The sequence below is a fragment of the Papaver somniferum genome, chromosome 10 (genome assembly GCF_003573695.1).
Source record: "Papaver somniferum cultivar HN1 chromosome 10, ASM357369v1, whole genome shotgun sequence".
Lineage (NCBI taxonomy): Eukaryota > Viridiplantae > Streptophyta > Magnoliopsida > Ranunculales > Papaveraceae > Papaver > Papaver somniferum.
The window spans coordinates 33813760-33828072 of record NC_039367.1 but is presented as its reverse complement, the minus strand read 5'-3'; the positions used below and the strand labels follow the sequence as shown (position 1 = coordinate 33828072).

At 34.1% G+C, this 14313-nt stretch overlaps 1 protein-coding gene across 1 annotated transcript in view; it reads right to left on the bottom strand.

The window, feature by feature from the left end:
- Nucleotides 1–2480: 2480 nt before the first annotated feature.
- LOC113315509 overlaps nucleotides 2481–14313 on the bottom strand; it is a 33541-nt gene continuing 21708 nt past the window's right edge. Inside the window, exons 2-3 of the mRNA XM_026563779.1 lie at nucleotides 3685–4133; nucleotides 2481–3225 (exon numbers count right to left, since the gene is read on the bottom strand). Of these exons, the coding sequence (XP_026419564.1) occupies nucleotides 2481–3225; nucleotides 3685–4133 (1194 nt within the window). The remainder of the gene's footprint in view (nucleotides 3226–3684; nucleotides 4134–14313) is intronic.

Sequence of the window (14313 nt, the reverse complement as noted above, 5' to 3'; positions counted from 1 at the left end):
ACAAAACGGCACCATCTGAAGTGGAGGAAAAGATGTCAACCGTGATCCGACACGATTGTCCAAGCTTTTCATTGTTGAGCCAAGAAGATCCTAAAGAACAGTGGTCCCAAAAATCGTTATCCAATGAAGATGTAAGAGAAATGATCGTTGCTGAAGCAGTGCAGTTCATCCAATAAAATCATACTGAATTTTTTAGCAGCCAAGAGGTAGAAGAAGAGAAGACGACACCAGTGAGGACAAGAGAAGATAGGATGAAGGAAGGAGAGATGTTGAAGACAAAAGCGTCTAGCAAGTTTTCCAAGACACCACCAAAGAGAGCTGCAAAAAAAAAACTACCTCCTGACTTCACTGCCGAGGGTAAAACCAGACAAGTTAGGATGAAAGTGGATGAGGCAAAGGGGATCAAAGAGGGAGATGAACCAAGCTATCCTGCACCAAAAAGGAAAAATGAAAATGAGTATCATTCTGCTCTCCCATTGCCAGATGTTCGTCATTCACCACTATACCAAACCATGGAACCAGGACAGGACAAAAAAAGGATACATAAATTCTTCGACTATGCAAGCCTGGGGTAAGTTCAGAAAACAAGACCTCGCACTATACGAATGATTGAATCTTATTGAAAGAAAGGTATATGCATGTACACGATGTTAACATTTCCTTTATGATTCTGCATCTCTGTAGCTTGGGAACTAACAGTACTCGAAGATCCAACAGTCAGGGAACAAATTCTGATTGCGGGAAAAGTACTTCGTGAACTCATGTTCAACAAATATCTGGACCAAGAGGTACTGCAGTTCTATATCCATCGACGTTGCACATCAATGGTCAGAGATAGCATTCATACACCTGATTGACATGGCGTGTACATACTAGTACACCTGATTGACATGGCGTGTTATATGTGTTTGTAGATTTCCTTAGGAGTGGACATAGATATACACCAGTATGCTATATGATTGGCACATGCTTTGTTAAGTGTTTGCATGGATGCTTGATTGTTAGATTTACTTAGGTGTGTACATAGTTGTACACCTGTATCATACGTTATGGATACATCTATATCATACATATGTTTGATATGTAGTAGGGTACATGCTTGTTAGTTTTCTGGTCTGATTTAGGTGTACCTAATTCGTTTTATTTTTCAACAAATTATTGATTGCAGTACTATGTGAAGAACAATATCATAAACGAGGTACAAAAGCTTGTGGTTGATTTCATATGGGACACTTCTGACAATCTGGAAGTTCTTGTAATCCCCGTCAATCATTCTACAGTACAAATGGCAGTAGGAGTTCACTGGTCGCTTTTGAAGTTTGATTTTAAAGCTGAAGAGTGGAAGTGGTACAACTCGTTGCACTCAAATGAGGACTATAAAGATGATGCACAGCAAATGGCAAATGTAGTGCAATTGGAACTCAACAAGAAGAGAGCGTTATAGGGTGATGCACCTATAGAACCACACGAAATAAACATCATGCAATTCCCTGCTCAAGGAATCAATCCAGACTGCCTCCTATACACTTGCTACTTTATGAAACGAAGTGTGAAGAAGAGAAAGAGTACCGAAAGAGATCAGCAGAGGGCCAAAGACATTTGTCAGGGAATGAGAGCAAAATTGGTGGCCAAGATGCTGAAAAAAGTCGGAGTGTATGAAAAGGTGTGGGATATAGCAACTGATGAACATCACAAGGAGTGGCGCCTAAGTATGGAAATGAAACCATTGAATAGGAAGAAGAGTTTTTAAGCTTCATCATACAAGATGACTTTCTGAATTGCTTCTAAACATTTTCTATCTTTCAGACAACTTTTCAAATTTCAATTTTTATCACTTTGTTTATGACTTATCACTACTATAAAGACCTTGAATTAATATTTTTATTAGTTTCAATATTGATGTTATTGGTGTTACAAGTTTATGACTTATCACTAGCTACCATTGAAGTGTATATTACAGGTTTTGAAATATTAAGGTGCACTTGATTGTGCACAGTTACTGACAGAGCAGAAAATGTTTAGAAGGTGTACATAATGGTACACATGTACTGACAGATTTTTATACTTTATCAAAAGTATAAAAATTGAAAACATAAAAATATTACTAAAGTTTTTATAGCATGTAGAAGTGAAAACATAAAAATTGAACATAGCAAAAGTAATTACTAATTATACAGATCTGAAAACATAGAATATTACCAAACAAAATAGACTAGTAGCATCCACTGTACACCAAGGTGTACATAGTGGTACACATGTAAAAAGACAGGTAAAAAATAAATGAATGAAACACTAAACATAAAACTCACCGTATCGCATCGGGAAGAGAAAAAGCATGCGACTTTTTGAACTCAAGAATCCAGTTATTGAATGACTCGGAAAGAGTTGAAGAGTGAGGAGCATATATGCATACAGGGAAAAATGCATTTTCCCATTTATCCTTTGGAATAGTCCTGAGATAGTTGGCAACATGTCCACATCTAATTGCATGCATGCCCCCAAGATTCTTCAAAGTTAGTTGATGTGTAAGAGTAACCAGCTTTGTAAAACAAATCAATAACAGCCTTGAAATTCGCATCACGTGATCCAATAGGGAGATTGCACTTGATGTGGTAAAAGAAATAGCTGTGATATGAATCAGGAAATGATTTTGGAATGCCCTGCAAAAGTCCTTCGTGACGATCACTAAGAAAGACAATTGGATGACGATCGACCACTTGTTTAAGATTATCCAGAAACCAAAACCAGTTATCTTTGTTTTCAGCGGATACAAGAGCAAAAGCAAATGAGTAAAAACTATCATTTCCATTGATACATGTTGCATCCATCAAAGTACCCATGAATCTACCAGTAAGGAAAGTAACGTCCAAGTAAATCATGGGCCTGAGATACCTATAGTTATGCTTGCAAGCACCGAAACAAATGAAAATCCGTTGAAATCTTCTGGTTGCTTGATCAACTTCAAATTTCACAAAGCTATCAGGATTAGTTTGCTCAATGGATTTGACATACCAAGTTAAATCGCTATACGACTTCTCGTCATCACCAAATTTTTCTTCAAATACGACTTGTTTCCCTCTATGGGCATGGTGATACTTAATATTGGACCCATAAGTCTTCTTAAAAAGTGACATGATCTGTCTGGGTTTTGAAGTGGGATCACCATGTATATTGTCAACGATCAAATGCTTAACTAACTTGGTTGTCACTGCAGGACTCTTCAACCTCAAACCAACACCACAACTACCAAAAAAAAAACTATATGGCTAGTCATGATGAGAATGTCTTTATCGGGGATTTTCTCTTTCATAGGATAGGTGTGGTTCTCAATAAAGGGATTGGAGCACAGCTTGTTGCCAGGCTTCCATCCAACAATTGTAAACTCCTTGTTGTTGATGATGATTAATAAACTTGTTTTCTTTAAAAAAAAACCTGGAATAAGTAATATGCACCACAATGTACACCTAATAAGATCTCAAAACAAACAATACATATGCAAAAAGAAAGCACAGACCAAGCAAGAATATGTAATTACACCACAATGTGCCACCTAAAAAGCCTACAACAAGTAATGTGCACCACAAAGTAAACCTAAAGCAAGTCTACATATTAAAGCCTAAAAATAAATAACGTGGATCACAAAAACAAGAATCAGTAATGTAGACTAATATGAACACCACTAACCTGTGAATAACATTAGAATCTTTCAGCACAAACCGAGAAATGTCACCATTAACAGGCCCAAAGTGAATCCTCCAACCACAATCATCTTCTTCGCACTTTGCAGTAAAACGAGTCTTGTCTGTTTTAAGAATAAAAATCTTGTGACCAGTAGCAATCTTGTACTTATCAACAGCAATCCTAGCAGTTTTAACACCACCCATAAATTCTCTACCAATCTTGTCAAAAATATAAACCCATTCATCGATAATAAGAGGCTTGTCCTTGTCCGCGTCATGATCGACCACCCTTAGAAGTTTAGGACTTTCACTTACACAAGAATTTGCAGTACTAGAACCAGAACTAGTGCTACACCCAGAATTAGAACGAGAAGTACGCTTCGGAATCACATCGACATTCAAATAGATATCTTCATTGTTCATAAGAATAACAAAACCAATTAAACTTTGCAGCTATATTTCACCTTGTACAACAACTAATTAATTAGTATCCATATAGCTCAAACGTATACTCCCGGGAGACAAAGTCCTCCACTGCTTACATGCAAAATGCTTCACTTCATCTACGGTTCTCGAAGTATTAACACGAAAAGCAACAGAATGCTCAGTATTATACAAAACAACATGAATAAACTTCTCAGACATATTTGATACCCCTACATATTACAAAAGAAATAATAATAAACATTTGAAGCTTAAAATCAAAATTTCAGATTTGGGAAACCTAAAACTTAAACAGTGTACAAGAAAGTACACATTTAATCGAAGCCAAAAATCAAATAACCGTAAACCTAAATGAAAAATACCCATCGATTAATTGAAGATATAAGCTTCAAAATCTTACTAGAACACATAGTTGAATAAACCAGAAGCCTACAATCTAATATCAGTTCGATTTCATATCACGCATCATAACACCAAAATCAAAAAACAATAATCAAAATCATTTAACGAAAATCAAAAGCTAAAATATAACAAAAATCAAATCAAGAACATACAAACAACATATCGAATTCATATCAACAACTCATAAAATAATTAAAAAACTAAATATCAGAAAGAAAATTCAACGATGAAGAAAAAAGAAAACTAACCTGAAGTTGAATTCTGCTGCAGAAACGATCAAATCCAACCTAACCTCTATGAATCTGTTAAATCACCTCTGAAACTTATATCTGGATCGATCTATCTCTGAATCTGTCGTGAATTCAAATCTGAGATAAAAAAAAATCAATTTCAAAACACTTCAACGGTAACCTGAAGTTGAATTATGTTGAAGAAACGATTAGTTAGAACAAATTCTCTGAAACTGATGTTAAATCGCCTCCAAAGTTATTCTCTGAACGTCTCCCTATCTTGAATTCATGTTTGAGATCCAAAAAAATCGATTTCAAATCCTGATTATATATGCGGAAACGGCTCAACGGTAGTTAGGGGATATTGGAAGTACAGAAAATCGGAACCGTTTCTGTTTTTGGACTAACTCGTCCATATTTGGACTAAAATGTTGTACGCGGGTTTTTTTTGGACTAAAGAGTACTAGGCCTGAGATGAGTGGACTGAAGCGTCCCAAACCTAGTAACTTTTGGACTAAACGTCAATTTCTACCTTTTGGATATCAAACCGACCTCCCATACGGTAATTTCAGTCCCCAAAATTAACTTTCAAGTTGAATGACGCGAGACATCCCAACGTGGGACCCACCTGACTCAAAAACCCTATAAATTTCTGGGGGTCCCACGGGTATAATCTGCTGGATACAGTCCATGGTGGCTCTAGCAGGACAGTAAGTTATGCTGGTTCAACTCTTTTTTTCCTGCGCCCAAGAGTTTGTTACATTTGTTGATTTGATGCAAGAAATGGATCATCAACGAGTATGTTAATTTTATGGTTCGAATTCTTTGCGCCTGATCATCGGACGCAATAGTGAATTCTATGCGCCCAACCTGTGGTTTAGATTCTTTGCGGCTGGTGATTGGGCAAAATAGTGATAGTGCTTTGTGCCAAATGATTGGGGACATAAAACTTGATTCAGGTTTGTGTTCAAGTACACGTTATGTCATGGTTTTTACCTTGGATCATGAATGATCATATGGGTTAGCTTTATACTAGTTCTTAATTCAGAAATCCTAATTCATGAAATAAGTTTAAAAAAACATGTATAAAATGAATTAATATAAGCCCATTGTTTTATAATTGAATCAATCTAATTAAAGAATTATCAAAATTACAAAAGAAAAAAATAAATAAAAAAAATACCACCTACTTACAATAGATTAAGAATAATTGAGGGAGAGTAGGAACAATTGAGACATAGAGGTTTTGATGGTGGAAGATCGGTTCATTCAAACAATAATTGAAACTCAAACAATCCAAATTTCAAAACTCTATCAGAAATCATGACCACTCAACTAAAGAAGAAAATGGAAGAACTCTCTGCAACTTTCCTCCAATGATTTTTAATATCTTCCCAAAACATCATAAATCTTCCAAACATGGTAATATTGGTCTCCTCCTCTGATTTCTCAAAACTTCAAAAATCTTCTGACTGATTTCTCACCAACAATGTCTCCTTCTGCGGCTCTCCCATGTTTGAGAGAATAAATTTTTGGAATAGGGTTGGTCTCGACAAAGTGAAGATATACCTAGGGTTGCAAAGGATATGTGGTAATTTTGATGAGGATAAATGACTAAATCAACGTGGTTGACAGTTTTGGTGGGTTCAGATAGAAAATCTAACGGGAAATCCATTTTATATAACGGAATAAAAAATAGTCGGTTTATTACTTAGGGGTTCAGAATTTGGTCACTTTCTTAATTTTCCCTTTCTTTTGTCCCTTGTCGAGCATATTTCGACTTTCCTATAATCCTTGTGTGTTTTTTATCCAAATTTCCCAACATATATTTATTGTAATAAGATTCCAAGCATTTATTATTGCGAGTCACCAGTCAAATATTGTCAAGAGAGAAGCGATGATATAACATTAGTACCATTAAAAAAAATAAAGAAGTGTTTTTCAAATATTTCTCTAATATGGCCGCTATAACTACCCCCATATCCAAGCTTAGGAAATCCCATTGATATGTATATTGATTATGTTTGAATATCCATCAATCCTTGAATTGGACTAGTATATGAAGCTAACTTACTTATGTGGAGGAGATTTCACAGCAATAGAGAACTCAGGTATGGTTTTAAAACACCATTGTATTCATTTCATTACTTTATGAGAAATTAATATATATCAATTAAAACAAGTTGATCACAATGAAATTAATAAATATAAGAAAACATATGAAATTGTCAATTATAAAGGGAAAAGACAAGATTGCTGCTACATCTTCGAGAAAAATAATCGAGAGAAATTTTGTGAACTTTCATTGAGCACGTGATATGAAATTGATACTAAAACCATGAGATTATGGACCTTGACCTGTAATACTAATTGTTACATCTAGCCAGGATTTTACTCGTTTTTTTAGAAATTATTAATGGGATGTCAATCCAACTAGTAAGACCTGACTTTGAATATCAATTATAAGATATTAAATAATTTTCATAGTAAAAAAATCACGACTTCTATTGGTTTCTCCGCATAAAATCTAAGCATGACACGTTTAAAAGAAGACAAAAAATACTAAGGGTTCACCCACCAACGTGATCTGAAGTTTCATCAGCGTGCTTGAATCACAGTAACATGATTAACCAATGTGATCGTTGATGATTAACCAAAAACATGATTAAATTACAGCAATAAAATTACTATAAATGTTATAGCAAATAATTTTGGTTTTCATAAACTTTTAACGCAGATGGAAAAAAAATCTCCACGGCTTAGTTTTGCCCCAAAAAAATCATATATAATATCTCATATCCCCTCCTGCTCCATCTCTGATCTATCTTTCTTTTTTCCCTTGAGCCTCTCTGTACTCATTCTACGACAATAACTTTGATAAAATTATTTTTATCCTTCCTTACTATTATTCATACACAATATAATCCAGTTATAATGCTGGCCTTTTATCTCTGATGCTCTGTTAATATTCTTAGATGGAATATAATCAACAATGTCCAATTGCGTATTGGCGTCGTCTTCAACCTGTACTTCATGCTCAGGTGGAAGGAAAATGTTAAACTAATTTGTTTACAAAGTTTATGGGATGATTTTTATTTTTTATTTTTTTCATATAAATATTAAAGTATTCTATGCTAGATATAAGTTTTTCCATGGCTATTACTATTATATCTATATTATAAGGGACAATGGTGTTTTTTCTATTGGACGGTCATCCACATTTCGGATATATAAAGAACAGTCAAGATTTAGTTAAGAATTCCAACATGTGTGTCCTTTTCGTTGGACGCAGATCTACAGATTAAGTATATAAAGAGTGGTCGAGATTCAGCTACAAATTCTCATATTCCGATGACGCTCTGATTAGTCATGCTGTAAGTATTTAACTAGGAGCATTTCTTTTTTCCCTTGCCATAATTCATTACCATTCAGTTTCAGCGGTTTCCAAGTTCATTTATGGTCGCAAATGAGTGTTTTCACTCACCCGCATTTCAACACGTATCTTTTACTCTTAAAAACTTTTGTAACGTATTTCTTGAATCCTTAAAGAACCTCCCATTTTCTTTAGCCCTCTATTTGACTACATTGAATGTCCACCCGTACATTGAATCACATTCACATATTTAAGCAATTTTGATTTTTCACCGGAGAGAATAAAATTGGGGAATCAGAGATTTAATTAGTTGTTGTTGTTGGTTTCTTTTTTTCTATGGATCAAAAAGAATAGAAGATAAAGTGATAGAGGAGAATTTATAGAGTGGAAGTGACGAAAGAGGGGAAGCAAAAATATGCATTTTTTTTTTCTGAAGCAGAAAAATGTGTAGTTAGTGGAGTGGCTGCTCAGGTTAGAAATCACAACCACGATTATTATGTATTCATTTGGTTTGGTTTGATTTGATTCTTTTTTTTGTGTTCATTTTTGTTGGTTAAGGTGATCCAATATTGTGGGCAAGTGTTCATCAATACCATTGTGTTGAATTAAATATTAGATTCATAAAACTTTATTTTAGGCTTGGCTGGATCTACACCACCATGTTCATAACAACATAATTTCTCATTTCCTACTCGCTTCGTTTTAATCCGAGTCTTCCTCTTTGGACCACTTTTTTCGTTTAAGTTTCAGTTTGGTTTTATTCCAATTACATCCGCTTATATTAGCTATCTTTTATGTTTTTGCTCATATGCATTTTTATCAGCTACGAGATCAAGATTATTTTAAGTTTTTAACATCAATTCCTCTATTTGAAGTTTGGTTTTTCCTCATTTGCATGATTTTGTAATTCAATACTAACCACGGACTTTGTTTACATGATAATTAAATTTTAAATATAGCTAAAGGTGGTACAGTATGTTTTTGTTGGAACATTTCAAAGAGAACTAGAGGAAATGCTACGACAATATTCGATGCCGAATCCGCACATTAAGTACGATTAACCCCAAAGCATTGTGGGGTATAAGTCAAGCTCTTTTAAATCTTCTCATTTCCGAATGACGGCAGAGGAAATTCTACAGAAAATTTTGATGTGCATTTGGTAATTGGTAGTGGAGTGCTGTTATTTATTGTCGACTCAAAGGTAAATTTATTTATTTTTACAATTGACAGATCAAGAATCATAAAAAAAAAAGGTGTCAAGATAGATGCCATGTTAGATAAAAAGTTCTAAAAAAAATAAAAAGATATGACTACGACAAAGGGAGAGTGAATTTAAATGTCTACATATAGTTAGATCAAAGACCAACCAGTTGAATTATTTCTTCGTTTTTTAAAATGTTTGTAAACTTTTGAAGTAGCTCTTGAGGTGGGTATATTTCTAATCATTATAAATCGTGAAGGCACAATAAATGAGCTAAGTCTTGCATTCTTTGCGGTGACATGGTTAAAAGGAGGGAAAAACTGTTCAAATCAAGAAGCCAAACTAAATCTAGAACCAAAGTAGATTTTATAGAGATCTGAATATTGATGAGTTTCTTGGTAAAAATATTCAACGTCTAACTTGGTGTTAGACACTCTATTGTCAGTTTCTAAAATCACTACCTAAAAATATGTTTATTTCATAAGACAAACCGAGGCCGACTCCAAAATAGCAAAATGTTCTTTAACCATATATTATAGAAAAGAAAAAAAATTCTTAAGTAAAGGGAACCAACTGGCATTAGCTCAGTAAACCGGGGTTGGACTCCAACCTATAGGTTACGGGTTCAATTTCCATTATCGATTGATCAAAAAGATTAAAAAAAAGTAAAGGGGGACTTAATATGTAAGGTTTGGTTGCATTATCATATGTTTAGTAGTAGGTATAGTTTGCATCATCATCATACATACTATATGGATGTGTGTGCGTGTGCTACATGAATTTACATGCGTAATAACGGATCAAAGCCCGTGCCGCAGTGTGACGTGAATAATAATGGTTTAAAGCCCATGTCGTCACGGCACGGGTCATATCCTAATATAAGTATATATTACATAAAATAGGTAATAAAAATCCATATTTCTTTACATATTCATTATTGCATTAGTACCAACTTAATTGTAAAAAATGTGTCTCAATCTGTTAAAACACGATATCGATCCTACTGTTTTTTATTTTTTTTATTTTTTTGCATATGAATATTCGAAAATAGATACATCTTTTGCCATTAGTTTTTCTATAATATGATTTTTTATTTTATATATTTCGCATACAAATACTTATTTGTTTTCCAGTTGGTATTTTTTCGTGAGTTTAAATATTTTAGATACTTTTTTATAATAATTAATCTTGTTTAGCTAAGTCAAATATATTATAAAAGATTAAAACGCCAATTATATATTTTCTCCAACGAAAAAGTTAAGAAAGTCTTAAAATGGTGTTTTATCAAGAAAAGAAAATCTTCAAATATAATAAAGTTTACATTACGTTATTATTATATAAAGTTTCAAAAATGAATTTGATGGACTAGTTACACACACAAACAAGCTTAACATTATTTTGTTGTTAGCTGAAGTTTCACTTTTATTTTGGACATATATTACAAGGATGCATTAGCATTAGACTTTCTAATTAGGATGGGAAAGATTTTCTCCACTATTTACCAGTTTTGTGAGGCTAAGCATCAGATAAACCAACATTTACTCTTACATTGTCAGAAAATTTGTGATTAGTTTTGTTTAAGTAAGAAGATAGTGAAGACAATTTGTATTTTTTTATTATTATCAAAAATTTGGAGTGTTTTAGTTTTTAGATTTTTGTGGAATATTTGGAAAGAACGAAATAATCGTGTTCAAAGCAATAAGAAAAGATCTACGAATCAACTTGTTAGAGCATAGCTCGGTTGAACCCTCCAAGCGTTGGTATGTCAAGTTCGGTTGTCATATTTTAGTGAATCAAAACTCATTTTAAAAGTCACTTGATTGTGTACTAGAGTCAATGATGAGCGATTAATTCTTACATATTTACTACCCAAAATATATATTGTTGGTGCTTATTTTGGTATTTATTGTGTTTTTGTAGGTAAATGAATAAAATGGGCTCTTCCAAGAAAATCGGCTAAACGTAGGTTTCCAAGAAGAAAATATGGACTACGGATTACATGGGTCATGGATACTTTTGGATCTAAATGGGATAGTCCCAATTTAAGTTAGTGAAGGAGATGATGGGCTGAAGTTGGTTTAAGAAATTAACATGCTTGGGCATTTTGGTCTCGTGGATTTTAGGATGAAGGACTTGGTGATTAGTTATCGAAGGATTTATGAGGTATCACGTAAAATGAAAAATCTTACTCAATAATTAATGTACGAGGTATGTCGACATGGTGGAGGAAGAAAGGAAACTAAATATCTTTTACAACTAAAGAAGATTGATTTTGAGCATAAGATCAGTATGTGCTCATGTAATATTTTCTTTCCCATGAAAATAAAAGCAAGTGGTCGGACATGTGGCGAGTCTTTATTAGATGATATTGTGTATTCTTAGACAAGTGGCACACTCCCATTGGACATGACATGTGGAAGAGAATTAAAAGAGGAAGGTTAGATTTTGTTGAAATCTATATACTGATGTCGAGAACAGGAAACCAGGGGAGTTATTGGAGAGCCGGTGAGCCGGTAGCCAGTTTCACAATTTTCTTTTATTTCTTCTATTTAGTTTTCTTTATAATAATGAGGAACTAGACCCATCACTGGGACGACGGAGGAGGCTGTGTTTCGTTCATGTGGTAATTAAAATAATTCTTTTATAATTATTTGCATAGAATTTAATTGTTTTATGATTTCTATTAATTATTTTTTATTTTGTTTGATGTCGCATGCTTGGTTTTAATTACTTTTGATGCGTCATGCTCACAACTTACAACTAATGTTTTATGAAATCTACTTTGGCAAAGAATAGAGTTGTTGTTTCTTTTGTTTTGAGCTATAAATGTCTAGGATTAATTTATGAACCCCATGAACATGAAAAGCAGTGGAATCCCGAGTCCCAGTAAATTCTTCATCCCGTGACATATTTTGTATATAATTTCTTATTTTTAGTATTTTTATATGTAAGCCTAGAATCAATTCAACAAAGTCCGAGTGAACGACAACCTTCTTACCACTATATACAATTCGATCAATTTTTGGCGGCGCCGACGCGGATTTGTTTATAGATTTGCTTTTAAGTTTTATTTTATTTGTTTTTTTTTTTACGCGTTTTGGTATTTTTGTTTGCTTTCAGATTTGGAGCTAAGCTAAAGGAAAAGAGAAAGTGCTGAAAAGAAAGCAAAAACCCAAAAAGGAAAGAAAAGAGAAATCCAAAAGGAGTGAAGAAGAAGATTTTGTAAATAATTTTAATTTTATTTTTTTAGAAACTGTAATTAAGATTTTTATTTTTGTAATATTTTATTTTTGGACATTTTTCCTTCTTCTTTTCTTTTGGACATTGAACATTGGACTTTATTTTTAAAAACCCTACGGAAAGGTAGTTTTAAATAAATTGTTTGCAGAGAAGGACGGCGATTATGATATCGCCTCGGACCCTCGGGTTCGTACATGACATAGGAGTCGTGGCCCCAGTCGACTTCAACGGTTCATCCCCCGTCTGGAACGGGAGGTAAGAATTCTGAATACCCGCGAATCCCCTGTTAGCGGGTTTACTAGATGATTTCATAAGCATATATGTTGAGGACCTGAAATCGGATTTAATTTTCTAGTAAAGGGAAAGGCCTGGCCAAATCAAGATAAGGACTCGGATTTCATCACCGTTTCCTTCTTTCCCTCCTTAGGAACACGTAACCTACGTGAACCTAAGCCTTAAAATTTGGACTAGAACGTGACCGATAGGGTAACGAGCTTATTAGGAAAGTCGTTCAGAAAATATTGGTTACTCTTTTGAGCATACTTTGAAGTACATGATGGTTTCTGTGAGTTGAATACGCCGCCTTGTAATGCCGGTGAGGCCTTGGGTATCAAAGCTCCACTGAGCTTCCCTCGTCTCTATTCAACTTACTTTAAATCGAATTGATTCCAGAGAGGTTTGCTCAGATTGTAACGAATTCCTTTTCGAAAGAATAAAAGCTGGTCTAGAAAAAATCTAAGGGAGCCATCATGCTTTTTGTTTGCTAGATAAAATAGGCTTGTTGTGGTCGAGTCAGCCTTCTTTGTGTTTGTTTAGGATTCCCTTGCAGTTAGGATGTCGAACTGGTATAGCCAATACAATGATTATTCGACTGAGCAACATGAACATTATTCTTTTTATGACCATAGTGTGAATAGTGGTTGGGAACACCAAACTTTTAAAGGTTATGGGTCATACCATGGTGATCCCAATTACTATCCACATGCTCATCGGTCATACGAGCAAGATTCTTATAATTCCTCTCCTCTATATGAAGCACGTAAGATACTTGAGTCAACGCGTAAGTTACTTGAGTCGACACATAAGTTAGCGGACACAAATGACTTAGTTATGGACGAAAGAACGGTAAAAATGAGTGAAACTTCTTTAGAAGATACCCTCAGGAAGTTAGCTGAGTCAACATGTAAGTTAACCGAGTCAACACGTGAGTTTGCTGAGTCAACACGTAGGCTTGAATTAGAGACGAAATAAAGAGAAGCTCGAATTACTCGTGATTTCCAATACATTCTTTCCTATATCACCCATGAAAATGAGGATAATTTTTATAATAATCAAGATGAAGAGGTTAAAATTGGTAACACTACTTGTTTAGATGAGGTTCGATCATTTTCATGTTATTATAATGATGATTATGATGAGGATATTATTGATGAAGAACATGAAATATGTAGGCATAGTGATCAGGAATTTGTTACTCCGATTGAGTTTTATAATGATAGTTTTGTTTCTAGTACAAACCCAAATAATTTTAATAATTATTCACCTATTCAAAAGGATGATGATTTGACTAGGGATACCACTGTTTTAGACGATGTAGTTCATGATCCTTTTGCCTGCAGTGTGTTGGATAATCCATTATTAGATGTGCCTATCAGCGAATCGGAGGAATTAACTTTGATTAACACCTTAGTTAATGGGCCTTTATTAGAAACTTTCTCTGATAATCTTTTATATGATTGTGAT